Genomic DNA, 19,042 nt, shown 5'->3' with positions numbered 1-19,042 from the left:
GCAAAGTAAAGGGAGTCCATTATAAAGTTAAAGTCAGATAAGCCTCATTTTAATTCAGTCAGGTCACAAAGAATACATAGCATACTTACCGCTGCAGCAGATTGTTTGATGATCTACAAACCCAAACTTGATTATAGTCTACATGTATAACCGTAATTCCCTAAACAGTCAAATGCTAATTAATTACTAAAAATGAACAATACATGAAAGGAAGGGTCTAAAACATCACCCCCCACACACACACACACACACACCCACACACCAAAAAAAAACAGAAAAAGAAAAACAAACATCAAGCCACAAAATATTTTATTTTATTTCACTATTTTGTGTTTCACAGAAATTTAGCAGGTGTTTTAAATAGCTACAGCAAGAAATATGACCAACACATTTGTTACTCCTGTGTAATTTTCAATTCTCAAGACCTGTATTACTATCTTGCATAAAGAAAAAGGAATTGGTCTAATATTTTTTTTTTAATTTATCAACATTATTTGCCTATTATCTGCAAGTACAGAAATCTTGTTTGTAGATAGCTTGTTACCAGTGTCATTTATACACAAAGAATTCACATTTATAAATATGAAATGAAATGGGGTTTAACGTCCTACTCCGTTCTGGGCTAATGAAGACGGGCATATGCCATACAGTGTGCTATGAGGGAAATTTTGCTTGAACAGCGGCACTACAGCCTACTCTTATATCGAATTCCAACTGTCAAGGGATCTTTTACGTGCACGACAATGTGTACACGGGACCTCGGTTTTTCGTTCCATCCGAACGAATAGACAGCTGTACTTGTCAGGCCCTCCGTCCTGCATCACTGACAAGGGGGAACCACATCGGAAAATTGGGATGAACGTTCTTGGTCAATGTAGGGATCGAACACCCGACCTTCAGGCTAGCGAGCCAGTGTCTTAGCCACTGTGACCCCCCCCCCCCCCCTTTCTCACATTTATAGTATACAGAGTTTAACATAAGAAATTTACACAGGATATTCATACTCTTCACATTTCAACAAGATATTCACACCTGCACATTTACACAAGACATTCACACTCTTCACATTTATACATAAGAAATACACATCCTTTTCAATTCCAATATTGTATTTATTGGCTTGAATTTATTCTGAACAGAAGGATATGGGAATAAAATATTACTGATCCTAATTAAAAGTCACAAAGCAGACTAACAGTAAAAAAAAACCTTGTCAGGGAAAGATATCAAATAATGAATATACCAATCTTAAAAGTAGTACATGTATTAGAGTATAAAGATAGATTGCCAGACAACGTAACATACGCCCACAGCAGCTAAATTGTCCAGGCAGTCAACAAAAGTTGTCGCATATTTTTACTTTTGTCGGTAATGGAACATTTATAATACACTAAAATCTGATTAAAAGAGTAATAACTCATTAAGTAATTATCAGAAAATCATTAGAATTTGTATGGCCCATCTAACGTTAGTATACAAAACATTTAAAACAAATGTATTTGTTCGTCTCGAGGCCTTAAAATCTGTGAACCAATCTAAAGTCAATCGAAACGATTATATATAGATATAAAATCAATCAGATGATAACTTTAGCCTCTAGAGTGTCCACAAGAATTTTCAAAGTGATCAAGGGCCATAACTCTGGCATTAATAATCGGACATCGTTGAAAATCAATAGGCTTCTTCGACTCATGCCCTTAAATACTGACGGACAGGGGCGACAACAATATTTCAAGTTTCGTCAAAGAATTGTGACTTGTAGAGTGTCCACAAACACTCAATCTGAAGTCAAGCGGATATTCACTTCAGCCTCTAGAGCATCCACAAGCAATTGTGGATGCCGGACGGGGGCGATGACAATATATGACCAAATTTCAATGTGCGTGTATAAAAATGTTATAACTCATTTGTAGCAAATTGTAAATAGAATATAAAATGAAAGCTATACTATATTGTCTCACTTGCTTAATATAAAATGAATTATAATGTAACCTGGTTAATTGTGATGTTTCATTAAGCATGTGGTTTAAAAAACGGTTAGACATTAAATAGTACACATTTCACTAGCTAGTTTGTATAAAAGATTGTATAGGTGCAGTCTGGAGAACATTATACACTTCTATAATAAACACCTGGTTTCATCTGACATCCTTTGCAGGTTGGAAAGTATACAGTGTTTTAAGCACCATACCACAATTTTATTTGGAAGATGGTAGTTATCAAAATTTTAAGCCTATTCCAAGAAACATATATATGTATTGAGACGCAATGAAAACAACACAAATAATATATTGTATACCATGTTGGAGACATACACTTTAAATTTACAATTATGAATGTAACAACATCAGTTGGATGATAACAAGTGGGAATGATGATTTCGCGATCATGTAAATGTACCGCAGATGAATTCTCTCAAAGCACAAAACAACTGAATACCAGGGTCTATGAAAGTCAAAAATATATGCCAACGTTGACACTTGAACACTGATAACATGCACTTGCGTCAATTCAAAAGGGCATGAGAACCAGAGCCGTCGTCATAAGCTTTGGATGCCATCACACTACAATTTTACAACTGGCTGATCCTATTGGCAAACATGGTCTACCAGAGATCAGCCAAGGCCTGGATGACAACATGTGAATGCCTTGACAAAACCAGCACTTTATCCAGGACTGCATGCTGCCAGTTACCCGTTCTGCCACATCGGTTCATCAATTCTGACACTGTTCATCGTTGACTATGCTCTGCCAGACGGCCTAATGTTGACATTTTCTGACTCTACACCATATATTTAACTATAAAGTAAAATTGTTATGGCATTCTTGGGTTGTTGATTTTCTTGTGATGGAAAATGTCCAGCCCACAATCATGCCAAAAATCACATTTCAGTAACATTACACCTAGCAGTAATTCCAGTCATATTAGTAGTGCATTTTCATTGCGTCTAAGTATATTTTTATTTCAATGTCTCAAAATTAAAACAATGTTTAGCATGACTGAATCATATAGTGGTAGTATGCACTAACAAGGTGTGGCTCTTGATGGTACAGTATCCATATTGTATATAAATTTAAAAAAAAGATTTTCAGTCCTTATGCCAACACACAAATTACTAGCCATTTAGTAACATCCTTATAAAAAACACAATGATAATCTTTACACCAGCAATTTGCCAAAACAAGTCATTGCCACTCCTGCACTAAGAATCCTTACTATCATTCACAATTCCTTTCGTTTTTCTTAAATCAGCATTATAGCCTTCACGATTCCGAGCAATTTCTATGGCCAGAAACTGAATTCTCAAAGCTGAAAAGTTAAGGATACACATTGGGTAAACATCTGCAGCATTATTATTGGCAACAAAATAGTTATCATCTACAAAGCAAGATGCATTGGTCTTGAAAAGATGTTTGATATGTCTATCAGATTATATCTCATTTAACAAATTTTATAAAGAGAGGTTGCCAGGCATTAAAACATACACCCACTGCCCCACAGAAGTCAATCCACTAAGAACTGACCAAGAGTAACAATTCCTGAAGTCATTATCAGAAATAAATTGATCGGCTTCTTGTTATTCTTAATGCTAACATTTCCATTACAAAACATATACTGGTAATCTTTAGCTGTTCCAAGTTATCGTAAATTTATAGGAATCTTTTGTCCAAGAATAAATTCACTGTGTATAAATTTCAAATTACCTGGATAACAACATTAGCCACAAGCGAGTCCACAAGATATTTAAATGTGATGAAGAGTCATAACGTGAACAATTATTATTGAAAATCAATAAGTTTCTTCGTTTCATACGGATCATTGTGAATAAATTTTAAGTCAATCCGATGATAACTTTCGCCTGTAGAAAACAGACGGATGGCGGTGACAACCATAGAGACCACATTTGAATGCGGGTGTATAAAAAATGCTAAGTATTTCAACTACACACATTTTTTTCTTACCAAATATGGAATTACTTTCAGTATAATCTTTTTTACAGTCTATTCGAAGTAAAGATCCATAATTATAGTCATCCATATCTTTGAAAGATTCACAAAACGCTCTCCATTTCTACAAATACCAAAGCAAAAGTATTTAAAACTTTATTTTCAAAGAGTACAATGTATCTGTAATTATTGTTGATCTTATTTTTTTCAAGGAGACGAGTGGTCTAATTGTATTATCATGCTTGCAGGCTGTAAGTAGACCATTTTTTGGAATACGTTCCATTATTATCAACAATTTCATAGATGGCAGTTATTGATTCACAAATCTCCCTCGGTTAGAATTACAGTCAACTGCTCGAAAGAATTGACAAATCAATTTGCTTATCACTGCTTAGCCTAATCAGAAAGTGATCATCATCCAATTCAGACAATATATTCACACAATGAACATCTACACCAAGTTAATATATTCTACCTCAAATAGAAGCAGAGTTCTAAAGTCTTGACCAATCAAATTGCTTACCTCTGCTTTGTCTAAGCAGAAAATGCTGATCAACGAACTCAGTCAAGACATTTACCTAATGAACATCTACACATTCTACCTCAATTACCGGTAGGAGAGTTATTGTGCATCAAAAACAGTGATGAACAGACACACAGACAGATGAACCCCCCCAAAAATGACCGGCATATAATCAAAGAAATTCTTACTATCTTTGCTTCAGCTGATTTCAATTCTGCAACATCAATTATATCAACTTTAAAGTCTTTAAATTCTGTTCTGAATTGACTGTATATTTCATCATCTTGTTTGGTAAGTCGAAGAACAGATGGATCAACTGACGTAATTAGCTGGAAATAACAAGCCAACAGTGAGGCTGATGTCCCCCGCCAAAATCCCAAAATAAATAGATGACACATATTAATTAATCACACATTTATTTTTTTTCAAAAGTATCAAGCAATCAAACTGATTATCAACTATACACTAAGTTTCATCACTCTCTATCAGATAGAATTAAAGTTATCTTGTCCCAAAGCATCGACCAATGAAATTGCTTAGCTCTGCTTAGCTTTAGCTCAAAATGTTAATCACGGAACTCAGTCAAGACATTCACCTAATGAACATCTACATCAAGTTTAAACATTCTACCTCAATTAAAAGCAGGGTTGTTATGTTCCAAAGTCTTGACCAATCAAATGGCTTATCGCTCCTTAGCCTACGCAGAAAATTCTTATCATCGAACTCAGTCAAGGTAATGATATAATAAATCTATAATCGGAGTTTCATCACTCTCACTTAATTATAACCAAAGTTATCATGCCCAAAGCATCAACCAATCAGATTGCTTATCTCTGCTTACCGTAAGCAGCCAATGTTTATCATCGAACTCCATCAAGGCATTCACCTAATGAATGCCTACACTAAGTTTGAACATTCTACCTCAATTAGAAAGAGAGTTATTGTGTTCCAAAGTCTCGACCAATCAAATTGCTTATCTCTCTGCTAACCCTGAGCAGAAACTGCTCATTATCGAACTCTGTCAAGGCATTGATGTGATAAAACTACAATGTATATATACCAAGTGTCCTCACTCTCACTTAATTAGAAGTAAAGTTATCTTGTCCCAAAGCATCAACAAATCAAATTGCTTATCTCTGCTTACCCTAAGCAGAAAATTCTCATGTTCAAACTCCATCATGGCATTCACCTAATAAACACCTACACCATTAAGCTTGAACATTTTAGCTCAATTAGAAGGAGAGTTTAACACACGACACAATTATATGGAATACAAGTAACTTGAAGAGTTTATTTCGGCGATGTTTCAACGAGGGTTCTACCGTCTTTATCAAGCAAAGAATGAGAACCATAGCGCAATGAAGATATACAAAATATGAAACAAAGACAAACATCTATGTACATATTACATGTGCTAATTTAAGATGCTTATATTAAACATACATTATAATGCAAGAGCTAAATCTGCCTTTTCTAGGTCATTCTTTAGGCCTGAAATGCTATATACACCATTAATTAGACATTTATTAACAAAACAAGACCATAATCAACTCTCGATGGCATCGGATACTCAAGATTTTAACTAGATTAGAATGGTTCGCCATTTAAAAATTTAATTTAACCAACGGCTTACAGGCAGGATACGCCCACATTTTGCAAGAGATGGATAGAGAACAAGCTAAAAACAAAAATGATTTTTTGTACAATCAGAGGCCATAATCCAGAAAGTTATGGTCTGAAATGCGCAGATATCAAAAGCGACTGAGATTTTTGGAATATAAAGATATGTTTTAAATTTCATCAAAATTGGATAAAAATTGTGACCTCTAGAGGATCCATAACCTTTGTATTACATACTTATACACAATTTGCGTACAGAGAGCAACCATTTTGTTGGGCAATTTCATTTTGATTTTCCCAAAGTTCGAATTCAACCATTATGGTGAAATGGTGATATATCTAAACGTTTTTTAAAATCGGAAAAAAAATTGTGACCTCTAGAGAATCCACAAGCTAACCAGATTTTTACACTATTTGCGTACACTATCACCGTTACATCGTATTGTTGGGTGAGTTTGAATTTCATGAAAATCAGAACAAAACTGCCAGACAAAAACGCGATTTTTCGTACAGTCAAGGGCCATAATTCAGGAAGTTACGATCCGATATGTGCAAATATCAAAAGAAACCAAGATCTTTGGGTTATAATCATGCATTTCAAGTTTCATCAAAATCGGTTTTAAATTTTGACCTCTATAGAGTCCACAAGCTAAAAACGTGATTTTTCGTACAACCAGGGGGCCATAATCCATGAAGTTTCGATGCGATACATGCCAATATCGAAAGCAACCAAGATCTTTTGGAGATAAACCTATATTTTAATTTTCGTCAAAATCAGACAAGAATTGTGACCTGTAGGGTGTCCACAAACAATTGTGGACGGACGGACGGACAGGGGCGACGACAATATACGTCCACCTGAAAATGTGGGCGTATAAAAATTGTGACTTCTATATGGTCCACAAGCTAAACACGTTATTTCTCGTACAATCAGGGGCCATAATCCATGAAGTTTTGATGCGATACATGCCAATATCGAAAGCAACCGAGATCTTTTGGAGTTAAACCTATATTTCAAGTTTCGTCAAAATCCGATAAAAATTGTGACCTGTAGAGTGCCCACATACAATTGTGGACGGATGGATGGATGGATGGACAGGGGCAACAACAATATACGTCCACATGAAAATGTGGGCATATAAATCAATACACTTGTTCATCTCAAGACCTTAAACTCTGTCTATCAATCTGAAGTCAATTGGATGATAACTTTAGTCTCTAGAGCATCCATAAGATATTTTGAAGTGATCAAGGGCCATAACTCTGGCAGTAATCATTGGAAATTGCTGAAAATCGATAGACTTCTTCATCTCATGACCTTAAACACTGTGTATAAATTTAACATCAATCGGATATTAACTTTGGCCTCTAGAGCGTCCACAAGATTTTTTAAAGTGATCAAGGGCCATAACTCTGGCAGCAATTATCGGAAATCGCTGAAAATCAAAAGGCTTCTTTGTCTCATGACCTTAAACACTGTGTATAAATTTAAAGTCAATCGGATATTCACTTTGGCCTCTAGAACGTCCACAAGATATCTTGAAGTGATTAAGGGCCATAACTCTGGCAGTAATTATTGAAAATTGCTGAAATCAATAGACATCTTCGTCTCATGACCTTAAACACTGTGTATAAATTTACAGTCAATCAGATATTAGCTTTAGCCTCTAGAGCATCCACAAGATTTTTTGAAGTGATCAAGGGCCATAACTCTGGTGCTAATTATCGGAAATTGCTGAAAATCAATAGGGGTCTTCGTCTCATGACTTTAAACACTATGTATCAATCTGAAGTCAATCGGATGATAACTTTAGCCTCTAGAGCGTCCACAAGCAATTGTGGACGCCAGACCGACAAGACAGGGGCGACGACAATTTACGACCACATTTCAATGTGACCGTATAAAAATTGTGACCTCTATAGGGTCCACTGTCCGATATATGCCAATTATCGAAAGGAACCGAGATCTTAGGGAGATAAGCCTATATTTCAAGTTTCGTTGAAATCAGATAAAATTTGTGACAGGGGCAATGACAATGTACGTCCACATGAAAATGTGGGCGTATAAAAATGGGAAAGCGAGGCCAAGGCTTGAATATACCAGTGCCCTGGTTACCACTATGCACACATCTTGTGATAACTTGGCTCAGAATTAAGTAATTTGAAAGAAATTTTGAGCTATTATAGCAAGAATGGTCAGTTCTTTATCTAAATCTTACATAATGTATCTTTAATTGTCTTTATTCAGGATTGATGAATATATCATATCTTGGAATGACTTCTATAATGATCTGTCTGACAGGTTATCAATCCCACACACTTTATGTAGCAAGGAGTAAGGTCACCTATCGAACCTTGTGGATTGCTTCTGGTTTCCTCCCACTGCTAAAGACCCCTACGCTAAAGTGAATTATTGAAATAAAATTATTCCATATGTTAGTTCCAAATTGGCCCAGTTTGTGTTTCAAGTACGTCTCTCTTCTGACTTTGCTACACCAGATAGAAATATTACAAATGTGTTGACAGGTAATTACAATGGAATACATCACAGTCTCTTGACTAGTAGTGATTCATTTGCATTGATTCATTAATAACTACATAAACCTGTCTTAACCCTTTAGTACTTGGACAGCCCAAAACTATCCAAGTTACATGAATAGCTAGCATACTATAGGTCCTACATTACGGATAGCAGTTCACATGACCTGGGCAGTAGTTTCAGATAGTTCAAGGGAATCAAGGCTGTCCTGGCATTCTTTGGTATGAAATATATCACTTTTCTCTAATTATCTTCAAGGAACCTAAGTAGTCAATATTTACGTACAAAGTGCTAATGGTTATTCATGACACATACCATACTAACTACTACACATAACTTACATTAAAATAGGTTTCAGCATGATTAGAAGCTTTGATAGCCCACTGAAGTTCTACATCCTCCTATAATAAAAACGGACATCTATATTTTAAAATATATTATTAAAATATAATTTGAAGTCTAACATACTATTTCAAATAGTAAAGAATATAGTTTATTTTTCAAAATATTACATACATTTTGAGATGTGAAATACATTTAGTAACTGAAAAGAGGTTTAATCAGATGCTTAACCTCTATCTAAAAGTTGCTGAAAGTAGTAATTATCTCTTCTTATCTGGTAAAGAGAACACAAAGGAAATCATTAGTTCCATGTCAGTAGTCTTCTAAATGTCTAATACATGTATTACAGTAGAACTACCGGTATACTCCTAGCATACTTTGACTTTACCCGTCTTTTCTTCTTCTTTGGAAATTAGGCAATACGGTTTGGTTATTGAGAAACTATACTCAGAATATAGGTTGATTAAGCCACAACTTACCCTATTACCTAAATCTTCAGGACTTTGTAAACTTGCCCCAACAGCTTGAACTTCCGCAGCTGACTAAAATATAATATGTAAGACACATTTCAGCTATATTATACGAACTGCTACTTACATTATACATCTGGGCCGGATTTACCTACTTGTATTTATAGAAATACCTGATGTATACTTAAACAAAGTTATACGCTGACAAGCTATGCAACAAATTAGTTTCAGTGTGCCCCAAGATACACATGGGCCTTCTATACCTATTGGTAAATCCAGTAGACGTGGTACAAGGGTTAATCAGCGAACTGGATGTATGAGATGTGTTGTTGACGTTTGGGAAAGTAGGACGAGGGGAAATGTGTAGGGAGTGAAGTGCTGTAAAGGGATAGTTAGATGTATTATGAATGGTTAGAGTGGCTGTGGTGTTACGGTGAAATACTATGCCGCCACCGTAACACCACAGCTTTATGATTTGTTAGACAGGAGTGATGTAATGGGTGTCAACAACTGGGTATGCTGGTACCGTCGCAACGTAGCCGTGAAATATATATTGTGGGGGGGAAGGGCGGAAACGGAAAAATATACAATGTTGACAGTATGTGCCAGGCATGAGGCTGCGCAGACCGAGCGGCAGCTCGATAGGGAGTGTGTGGGAGGGTCACCCTCATAAAAAATGTTTTTTTTAAATTTCAGTTTTCTGTAAGCAGTGAAAACACTATTTTGGCATTGTTTGCGGGGTTAAACCTAAAAATCACATTAATACACCTATTGCACGATATTGTGAAACTAGCTGACGAAGACAGCTCGGGCGGCGATTGTTCGACTCGGGGCTGCTCTGTCAGTATCTAACAAACGCATTTAGTTCGCGTACAACTTTTAAAAACCGAATGTCAGTATGGTATTTCTCACATAATTGGTTATCGCAAAAACAGAGTAAACTGAAAGCGAGTAATCTCGACTCAAACCTATAGTCTATAGCCTACGTACTACACTCGTCACTAGGCTTCCTATATTATTGTTTGTGGACGGTTTACTACTCAGTGATAAGCCTGCGCCGCAAAAAGAGGTCTCGCCTTTTATCATTAGTATAATGACTTCCTCATGTGCGGCAGGTTAGTTTGCTTCTAAAAACACTGTTTTCCGTTCCAAAAAATACAAAAGTAATTTTCTACCAGATGACCATGGTTCTTTTCACCGAGACTAGATAATTTCTCTCGGTGTAAGGATATAGCTATGGATAAGTTCATACAAGGTCAATAAATCCGCGGTCACTTCGGGTAATGTTGAGAAAATAAACCGATGGGTTTGTTTAGTAGGTAATCGAGCGTGAATCAACTGAGTTTGTACTGAAAAATTTTTGAGTGATATGTATGAACTGTCTTCACACATTCGGTTTATAATTAGCGATACACAGGTACAGTAGCAAGTGTTGTACTTCATAGACTGTTTACCTCCGAACTACCTCCGCACGAAATCCCCGATTTGGGTACTTGTTAAAAGACAAAGACAAAGTACCTGTGCGCATGCCAGTAAAAAAAACTAAGAGTTCGCGCATAAAAATGCCCGAACGTACCAGGCGCCAGGTCATCCAGCCCTGTTATTCACACTATTAAAGACCAGCGGCTGCCAGGCAGAATACACACCCACATTTTGCAAGAGATGGATAGAGAACAAGCTAAAAACAAAAATGATTTTTTTTGTATAATCAGGGGCAATAATCCAGAAAGTTATGGCCTGAAATGTACAAATATCAGAAGGGACAGAGATCTTTGGGATATAAAGATATGTTTTAAGTTTCATCAAAATTGGATAAAAATTGTGACCTCTAGAGGGTCCACAACCATTGTATTAAACACTTCTACACAATTTGCGTACAAAGATCGGCCATTTTGTCTGGCAGTTTCATTTTGATTTTCCCGAAATACGAATTCAACCTTCATTATGGTGAAATGGTGATGTATTTAAAACTGTTTTTAAAATCGGAAAAAAATTGTGACTTCTAGAGAATCCGCAAGCTAACCAGCAGCTGCCAGGCAGGATACGCCCACATTTTCGACAGATGGATAGAGAACAAGCTAAAAAGAAAGTGATTTTTCCTACAATCAAGGGCCTTAATTCAGGAAATTACAATTCGATATGCACAAATATCGAAAAGAACCGAAATCTTTGTGTTATAAACTTACATTTCAAGTTTCAACAAAATCGGATAAAAATTGTGACCTATATAGGGCCACAACCTTGAAATACCCAATTTTTACCCTATTTGAGAACGAAGGGCAGCCATTTTGTCTGTCAATTTTGGGCCGATTTTCACGAAATTCAAACTCAGTCGTCCTTAGGGTGTAACGGTGATATAATAATACGTTTTTTTAAATCAGATAAAAATTATGACCTCTATAGGGTCCACAAGCTAAAAACACGATTTTTCGTACAATCAGGGGCCATAATTCAGGAAGTTACGGTCCGATATGCGCAAATATCGAAAGGAACCGAGATCTTTGGGTTATAAACTTACATTTCAAGTTTCAAGAAAATCGGATAAAAATTGTGACCTTTATAGGGTCCACAACCTTGATATACCATATTTTTACGCTATTTGAGAACGAATGGCGACCATTTTGTCTGTCAATTTTGGGCCGATTTTCACGAAATTCGAACTCAGTCGTCCTTATGGTGTAACGGTGATATAATAAAACGTTTTTTAAAATCGGATAAAAATTTTGACCTCTATAAGGTCCACAAGCTAAAAACGCGATTTTTCGTGCAATCAGGGCCATAATTCAGGAAGTTACGGTCCGATATGCGCAAATATTGAAAGAAACCGAGATCTTTGGGTTATAAACTTATATTTCAAGTTTCAACAAAATCGGATAAAAATTGTGACCTCTATAGGGTCCACAACCTTGATATACCATATTTTTACGCTATTTGAGAACGAACGGCAGCCATTTTGTCTGTCAATTTTAGGCGTTCTTATGGTGTAACGGTGATATAATAATACGTTTTTTTAAATCGGATACAAATTATGACCTCTATAGGGTCCACACGCTAAAAACGCAATTTTTCGTACAATCAGGGGTCATAATTCAGGAAGTTTCGGTCCGATATGCGCGAATATCGAAAGGGTCCACAAGCCAAAAACGTGATTTTTCGTACAATCGGATAAGAATTGTGACCTGTAGAGTGTCCACAAACAAATTGTGGACGGACGGACGTCCAGACAACCAGACGTCCGGGCGGACAGGGGCGACGGCATAATACGTCCACATGAAAATGTGGGCGTATAAAAATGCGATTTTTTGAACAATCAATGGCTATAATCCAGGAAGTTAAGTTTGGGTATCTGCGATTATCAAAAGGAACCAAGATCTTAGAGTGTAATGGTGATATATTCACACTTTTTTTTTAAATCAGATAAAAATTGTGACCTCTACAGGGACTACAAGCTAAACAAGCAGTTGCCATGCAAGATACGCCCACATTTTGCAAGAGATGGACAGAGAACAAGCTCAAAAAAAGAAGTGATTTTTTCGTACAATCAAGGGCCATAATTCAGGAAGTTACAATCCGATATGCATGAATATTGAAAGGAACCAAGATCTTTGGGTTATAAACAGGTATTTCAAGTTACATCAAAATCAGATCAAAATTGTGTACACTCTCTAGAGGGTCCAAAACCTTGATATACCATTTATTTATAATATTTGCATACGAAATTCGGACTCAACCATCATAAGGGTTTAACAGTGATATATTCAAACGTTTTTTAAAATCGGATAAAAATTGTGACATCTAGAGGGATCACATCCTAAAAACGCGACTATTCGTACAATCAAGGGCCATAATTCAGGAAGTTATGATCCAATATGTGCGAATATCGAAAGGAACCAAGATCTTTGGGTTATAAATATGTATTTCAAGTTTCATCAAAATCTGATCAAAATTGTGACCTCTATAGGGTCCACAACCTTGATATACCATATTTTTACGCTATTTGAGAACGAACGGCGGCCATTTTGTCTGTCAATTTTCTGCCAATTTTCACGAAATTCGAACTCAGTCGTCCTTAGGGTGTAACGGTGACATAATAATACGGTTTTTTAAATCAGATAAAAATTATGACCTATATAGGGTCCACAAGCTAAAAACGCGATTTTTCGTACAATCAGGGACCATAATTCAGGAAGTTACGGTCCGATATGCGCGAATATCGAAAGGAACCGAGATCTTATGGTTATAAAATTACATTTCAAGTTTCAACAAAATCGGATAAAAGTTGTAACCTCTATAGGGTCCACAACCTTGATATACCATATTTTTACGCTATTTGAGAACAAACAGCGGCCATTTTGTCATTTTTCACGAAATTCGAACACAGCCATCTTTAGGGTGTAACGGTGATATAATAATACGTTTTTTTAAATCGGATAAAAATTATGACCTCTATAGGGTCCACAAGCTAAAAACGCGATTTTTGGTACAATCATGGGCCATAATTCAGGAAGTTACGGTCCGATATGCGCGAATATCGAAAGGAACCGAGATCTTTGGGTTATAAACTTATATTTCAAGTTTCAACAAAATCGGATAAAAATTGTGAGCTCTATAGTGTCCACAAGCTAAAAACGTGATTTTTCGTACAAACAGGGGCCATAATCCATGAAGTTTCGATCCAATACATGCCAATATCGAAAGAAACCGAGACCTTTTGGAGATAAACCTATATTTCAAGTTTCGTCAAAATCGGATAAGAATTGTGACGGACAGGGGCGACGGCATAATACGTCCACATGAAAATGTGGGCGTATAAAAAGTGATTTTTTGTTCAATCAAGGGACATAATTCAGGAAGTTACGATCCGATATGTGCGAATATCGAAATGAACCACTATCTTTGGGTTATAAACATGTATTTCAAGTTTCATCAAAATCGGATCAAAATTGTAAACTTTAGAGGGTCCACAACATTGATTTACCAGATGTTTACTATTTGCGTCCATTTTGTCCGGCAGTTTTGGCCCGATTTTCACGAAATTCGAAGTCAACAAACATTACGGTGTAACGGTGATATATTCAAATGGTTTTTTTTTAAAATCAAATAAAAATTGTGACCTCCAGAGGGACCAGAAGCTAAAAACACGATTTTGCGTACAATCAGACGCCATAATTCAGGAAGTTACAGTCCGATATGTGTGAATAATGAAAGGGACCGAGATCTTTGGGTTATAAACTTGCATTTCAAGTTTCATTAAAATCAGATCACAATTGTGGCCTCTAGAGGGTCCACAACTTTGATATACCAGATGTTTACACTATTTGCGTACGAGGAGCAGCCATTTTGTCCGGCAATTTTGGTCTCATTTTCATGAAATTCGAATTCAACCATCCTTAGGGTGTAACGTTTTTTTTAATCGGATAATAATTGTGACCTCTAGAGGGACCACAAGCTAAAAACGTGATTTTGCGTACAATCAGAGGCCATTTTCAGGAAGTTACGATCCGATAAGCGCGAATATTGAAAGGGACCAAGATCTGTGGGTTATAAACAAGCATTTCAAGTGTCATCAAAATCAGATGAAAATTGTGACCTCCAGAAGGTCCACAAACCTGATACACAATATTGTGACACTATTTGCGAACGAGGGGCGGCCATTTTGTCCGGCAGTTTTGGTTTCATTTTAATGAAATTTGAACCCAACCATCCTTAGGGTGTAACGGTGATATATTCAAACGTTTTTTTAAAATCAGATAATAATTGTGACCTCTAGAGGGACCACAAGCGAAAAACGCGATTTTGCGTACAATCAGAGCCCATATTTCAGGAAGTTACGATCCGATATGCGCGAATATTGAAAGGGACCGAGATCTGTGGGTTATAAACACGCACTTCAAGTTTCATTAAGAATTGTAGGACCAGTAGGATTTAGAAGATTGACTTACATTTTCAAAATGGTGGCACTTCCGGTGAGATTACTCAAAAAAGTTGATAGATGATTCCTACTGACAAATATTTTTAAATAAGGCAAAATTAAAGAAGTTGGAAATCTGACTTCATCTTAAAAGGGGAGATAATCGGAAATTTTTTGTTGACATTTTTCGCTTAATCCACCCATTTGTAATGTATTCTGAAAGTTTCAAGTCGAAATTTTCCAAAATAAAAAAGTTACACTCAGAATTTTCACAATTTAGCTTAAAATTACGTATATGCATGCGTCGTAGGGGCACAATGTCTCAAAATAAAAGTTGAGAAATACAAAACAGCTACAAATTGGTGAAAACAACATTCAAATTGGTTGAAAAAAAAAAAAAGTTGAAGACGTCACTTCCTGATAACATTTCTAAAGTTTTATTTATTCATTCACCTTTTGAACTAAATACCTTTCGGATAGTATAGAGTTTAATTCTGTAGAATACTGGTATTTACTTTTTCCAAAAACGCGAGGAAAAAAAAAATAAATAAATGAATAATAATCCGAACAAAAACAATAGTTTTTATAATACATGTACGTAGTATAAAAACTAATTCAAAATTTGGTTATATTTAGCAATAAAGTTGCTTTCTTTTGTTTCCTAGAGATTATTATCACTAATATTGAGCTTGTCCCCTTGTACAAAGTAAAAATCTTGAATTGACCTTTACCACAAATATCCCAATGTTCGCTCACACGCAAGACTCTATTTCTTGTGAGTTTTATGTTAGAATGATGTTGGTGAATTCGTAAATTTAACTGATCAGTAGTTTTTCCAATATACTTGCCATTACAACCATATTACATGTTGTCAACATTTAATCCTTCTCGAGAAAGAGGTTTGTCCATTGTATTTTAGGGAGGGTTGGATATTTTAAAGAACAATAGTCATAAATTAAAATAAATAATTCAAAAATTGTAAATAGTCTAAAACAACCTCAAAATCTTACAAGAATATTAACATCATCAAAATTTGATTCTGATATTTCGGTACCCTGTGTATTCAAGTGTGGGGACCTACAATGTATGACATGTTCCGATATATTAGAAGGAACATGTGTCCAAATTATTAAAGATGTTAAATTCTATGTAAAACAAAATATGAATTGCAAATCGAAATATGTAATTTACTTATTAATATGACATGTTCTGATATATATATATTAGAAGCAACATTTTGTCCAAATTATTAAAGATGTTAAATTCTATGTAAAACAAAACATCAATACGTAATTTACTTATTAATATGTAATGGTTGTAATGGCAAGTACATTGGAAAAACTACTGATCAGTTAAATTTTCTAATATAAAACTCTTGCCGGTGAGCGAACATTTGGATATTTGAGGTAAAGGTCAATTCAAGGTTTTTCCTTTGTACAAGCTCAATTAATATTAGTGATAATGATCTCTTGGAAGAAAAAGAAAGCAACTTTATCGCTAAATATAACCCAATTTTGAATGCTAAGGGGTGATTATTTTAATTATGTTTGATGTTTAATTAATGTTATTTTTCGTTTTAGTTTTTATATTTTAGATAGGTCATTTTCCTCTGTTATTGTAACAGCATAGTAACGCATTAAAATGGCCTGATGATTCCTTTGATAACGATGATAGTACTGACTAGCCAAAATTTTTAGTGTTTTTTCTCTAATATTTGAATTTTACTTACCTAAGTAATATGTTTAACTGAGAATTAGATCGTTAATAATATAATAATATATTCTGTCATGTCCGTAGGTTTGTCTTGTGTAATTTTTTGTGTGTGGTGCGGTCCTCCTGCACTTATTATTATACAGTGCTTTTCCCATTACCCCTGTGAATATTGATAGTCGAACGGTCGAACTTTTCGTGTGGAGGAGTTGACCTGTCTGTGTCACTGTGTCACGTGTGTGTTTCAGTGTGTATTCTATTGACATGTTGCTGTCACTCAGTGTGTATCCTATTCTAATCAGGTCGAAATGCTGAACTTACTATGTGGATAAATATAGCTGAATATTGAATACTTACAAAATGGGAGAGCGACATTTTTCTCAAAAGAAGAATAAGTTTAGAAATTTACGATAATAAACAAACACGTGTCACAGAAAACAAACGTTAGTCTCGAGTAATTTGTTAGAGTTATCTACCGTACCTTCCTTCCTCGTGCGTAAAGGTTGTCCAGTCTTTATAAAAATGACAACGCGGTCTCCAATGACGTAGGCCCTATGTATAGACTTACCGAACACAAATTGGCGACCTATTCGGCTATTCGACCGATCCAGCTGGCAACCTGTTCGTTGGCAACCTATTCACAATTATGCCAACATTCGCCCAAACTCGTCTATTTTTATCAACCAATAAAATCCAACGTTACGTCTATCAAATGAAAGTAGATATTATTTTTTTATCCATTCCATTAGCTCAGAATAGAGGTGTAATTTCGCATTATCTTACAAAATTCTGAACATCCAACTAAATATATTCCGAAAGGTAATTAAATAGGCTTTCCAAATATTATTAGTAAAAGTTTGCACAATCATATTAAAGGGGTGCGCTCTCAACCTGAACATAGCTAATTTTTCAATATTCTAAATGTAAAGATAGACCGGTATTATTTTTTTTTGGAGGCGAATTTCGAATCATCGTACAAAATTCTGAACATCCAGCTATATATATTCTGAAAGGTAATTGAATAAGCTTTCTAAATATTATTAGTTAAAGTTGGCACAATCATTTTAAACGGGTGCCCTCTCATCCTAAACGTCGCCAATTTTTCAATATTTTAAAGTGAAAGAACGGTAATATTCCGAGTCAAAATTCGGACCATCGTACAAAATTCTGAGCATTTACCTATATATATTCTGGAAAGTAATTGAATAAGCTTTCAAAATATTATTAGTGAAAGTTGGCACAATCATATTAAAGGGGTGCGCTCTCATCCTAAACGACGCCAATTTTTCAATATTTTAAAGTGAAAGAACGGTAATATTCCGAGTCAAAATTCGGACCATCGTACAAAATTCTGAGCATCCAGCTATATATATTCTGAAAAGTGATTGAATAAGCTTTCTAAATATTATTAGTGAAAGTTGGCACAATCATATTAAAGGGGTGCGCTCTCAACCTGAACATAGCTAATTTTTCAATATTTTAAAGTGAAAAATTGGCGACGTTTAGGATGAAAGCGCACCCCTTTAAGATGATTGTGCCAACTTTTAGTAATAATATTTGGAAATCTTTTCCAATCACCTTTTAGAATATATATAGATGGATATTCAGAATTTTGTACGATGATTCGAATTTCGACTTCGAAAAAAATACCGGTCTATCTTTACATTTAGAATATTGAAAAAATGGCTATGTTCAGGTTGAGATCGCACCCCTTTAATTTGATTGTGCCAACTTTTACTAATGATATTTGGAAAGCTTATTCAATTACCTTTCAGAATATATATAGGTAAATGCTCAGAATAATTTACCATGGTCCGAATTTTGACTCGGAATATTACCGTTCTTTCACTTTAAAATATTTAAAAATTGGCGACGTTTAGGATGAGAGCGCACATCTTTAATATGATTGTGAATACTTTAACTAATAATATTTAGAAAACTTATTCAATTACCTTTCAGAATATATATAGCTGGAAGCT

At 35.3% G+C, this 19,042-nt stretch overlaps 1 protein-coding gene across 1 annotated transcript; it reads right to left on the bottom strand.

Moving 5' to 3' along the window:
• Nucleotides 1-294: 294 nt before the first annotated feature.
• Nucleotides 295-17,540, bottom strand: LOC126815004 (protein PBDC1). Its single transcript, XM_050540513.2, has 6 exons — nucleotides 17,421-17,540; nucleotides 9,452-9,514; nucleotides 8,972-9,031; nucleotides 4,660-4,800; nucleotides 3,964-4,072; nucleotides 295-3,310 (listed from the first exon to the last, which is right to left on the bottom strand). The coding sequence occupies exons 1-6, from the start codon at nucleotides 17,436-17,438 to the stop codon at nucleotides 3,204-3,206; spliced, it is 498 nt and encodes a 165-aa protein (XP_050396470.1). The 5' UTR covers nucleotides 17,439-17,540; the 3' UTR covers nucleotides 295-3,203.
• Nucleotides 17,541-19,042: the final 1,502 nt, after the last annotated feature.

Source organism: Patella vulgata, chromosome 3 (assembly GCF_932274485.2).
Source record: "Patella vulgata chromosome 3, xgPatVulg1.2, whole genome shotgun sequence".
In the NCBI taxonomy this organism is placed as follows: Eukaryota; Metazoa; Mollusca; class Gastropoda; family Patellidae; genus Patella; species Patella vulgata.
This window is presented reverse-complemented; position numbering and strand designations above follow the sequence as displayed.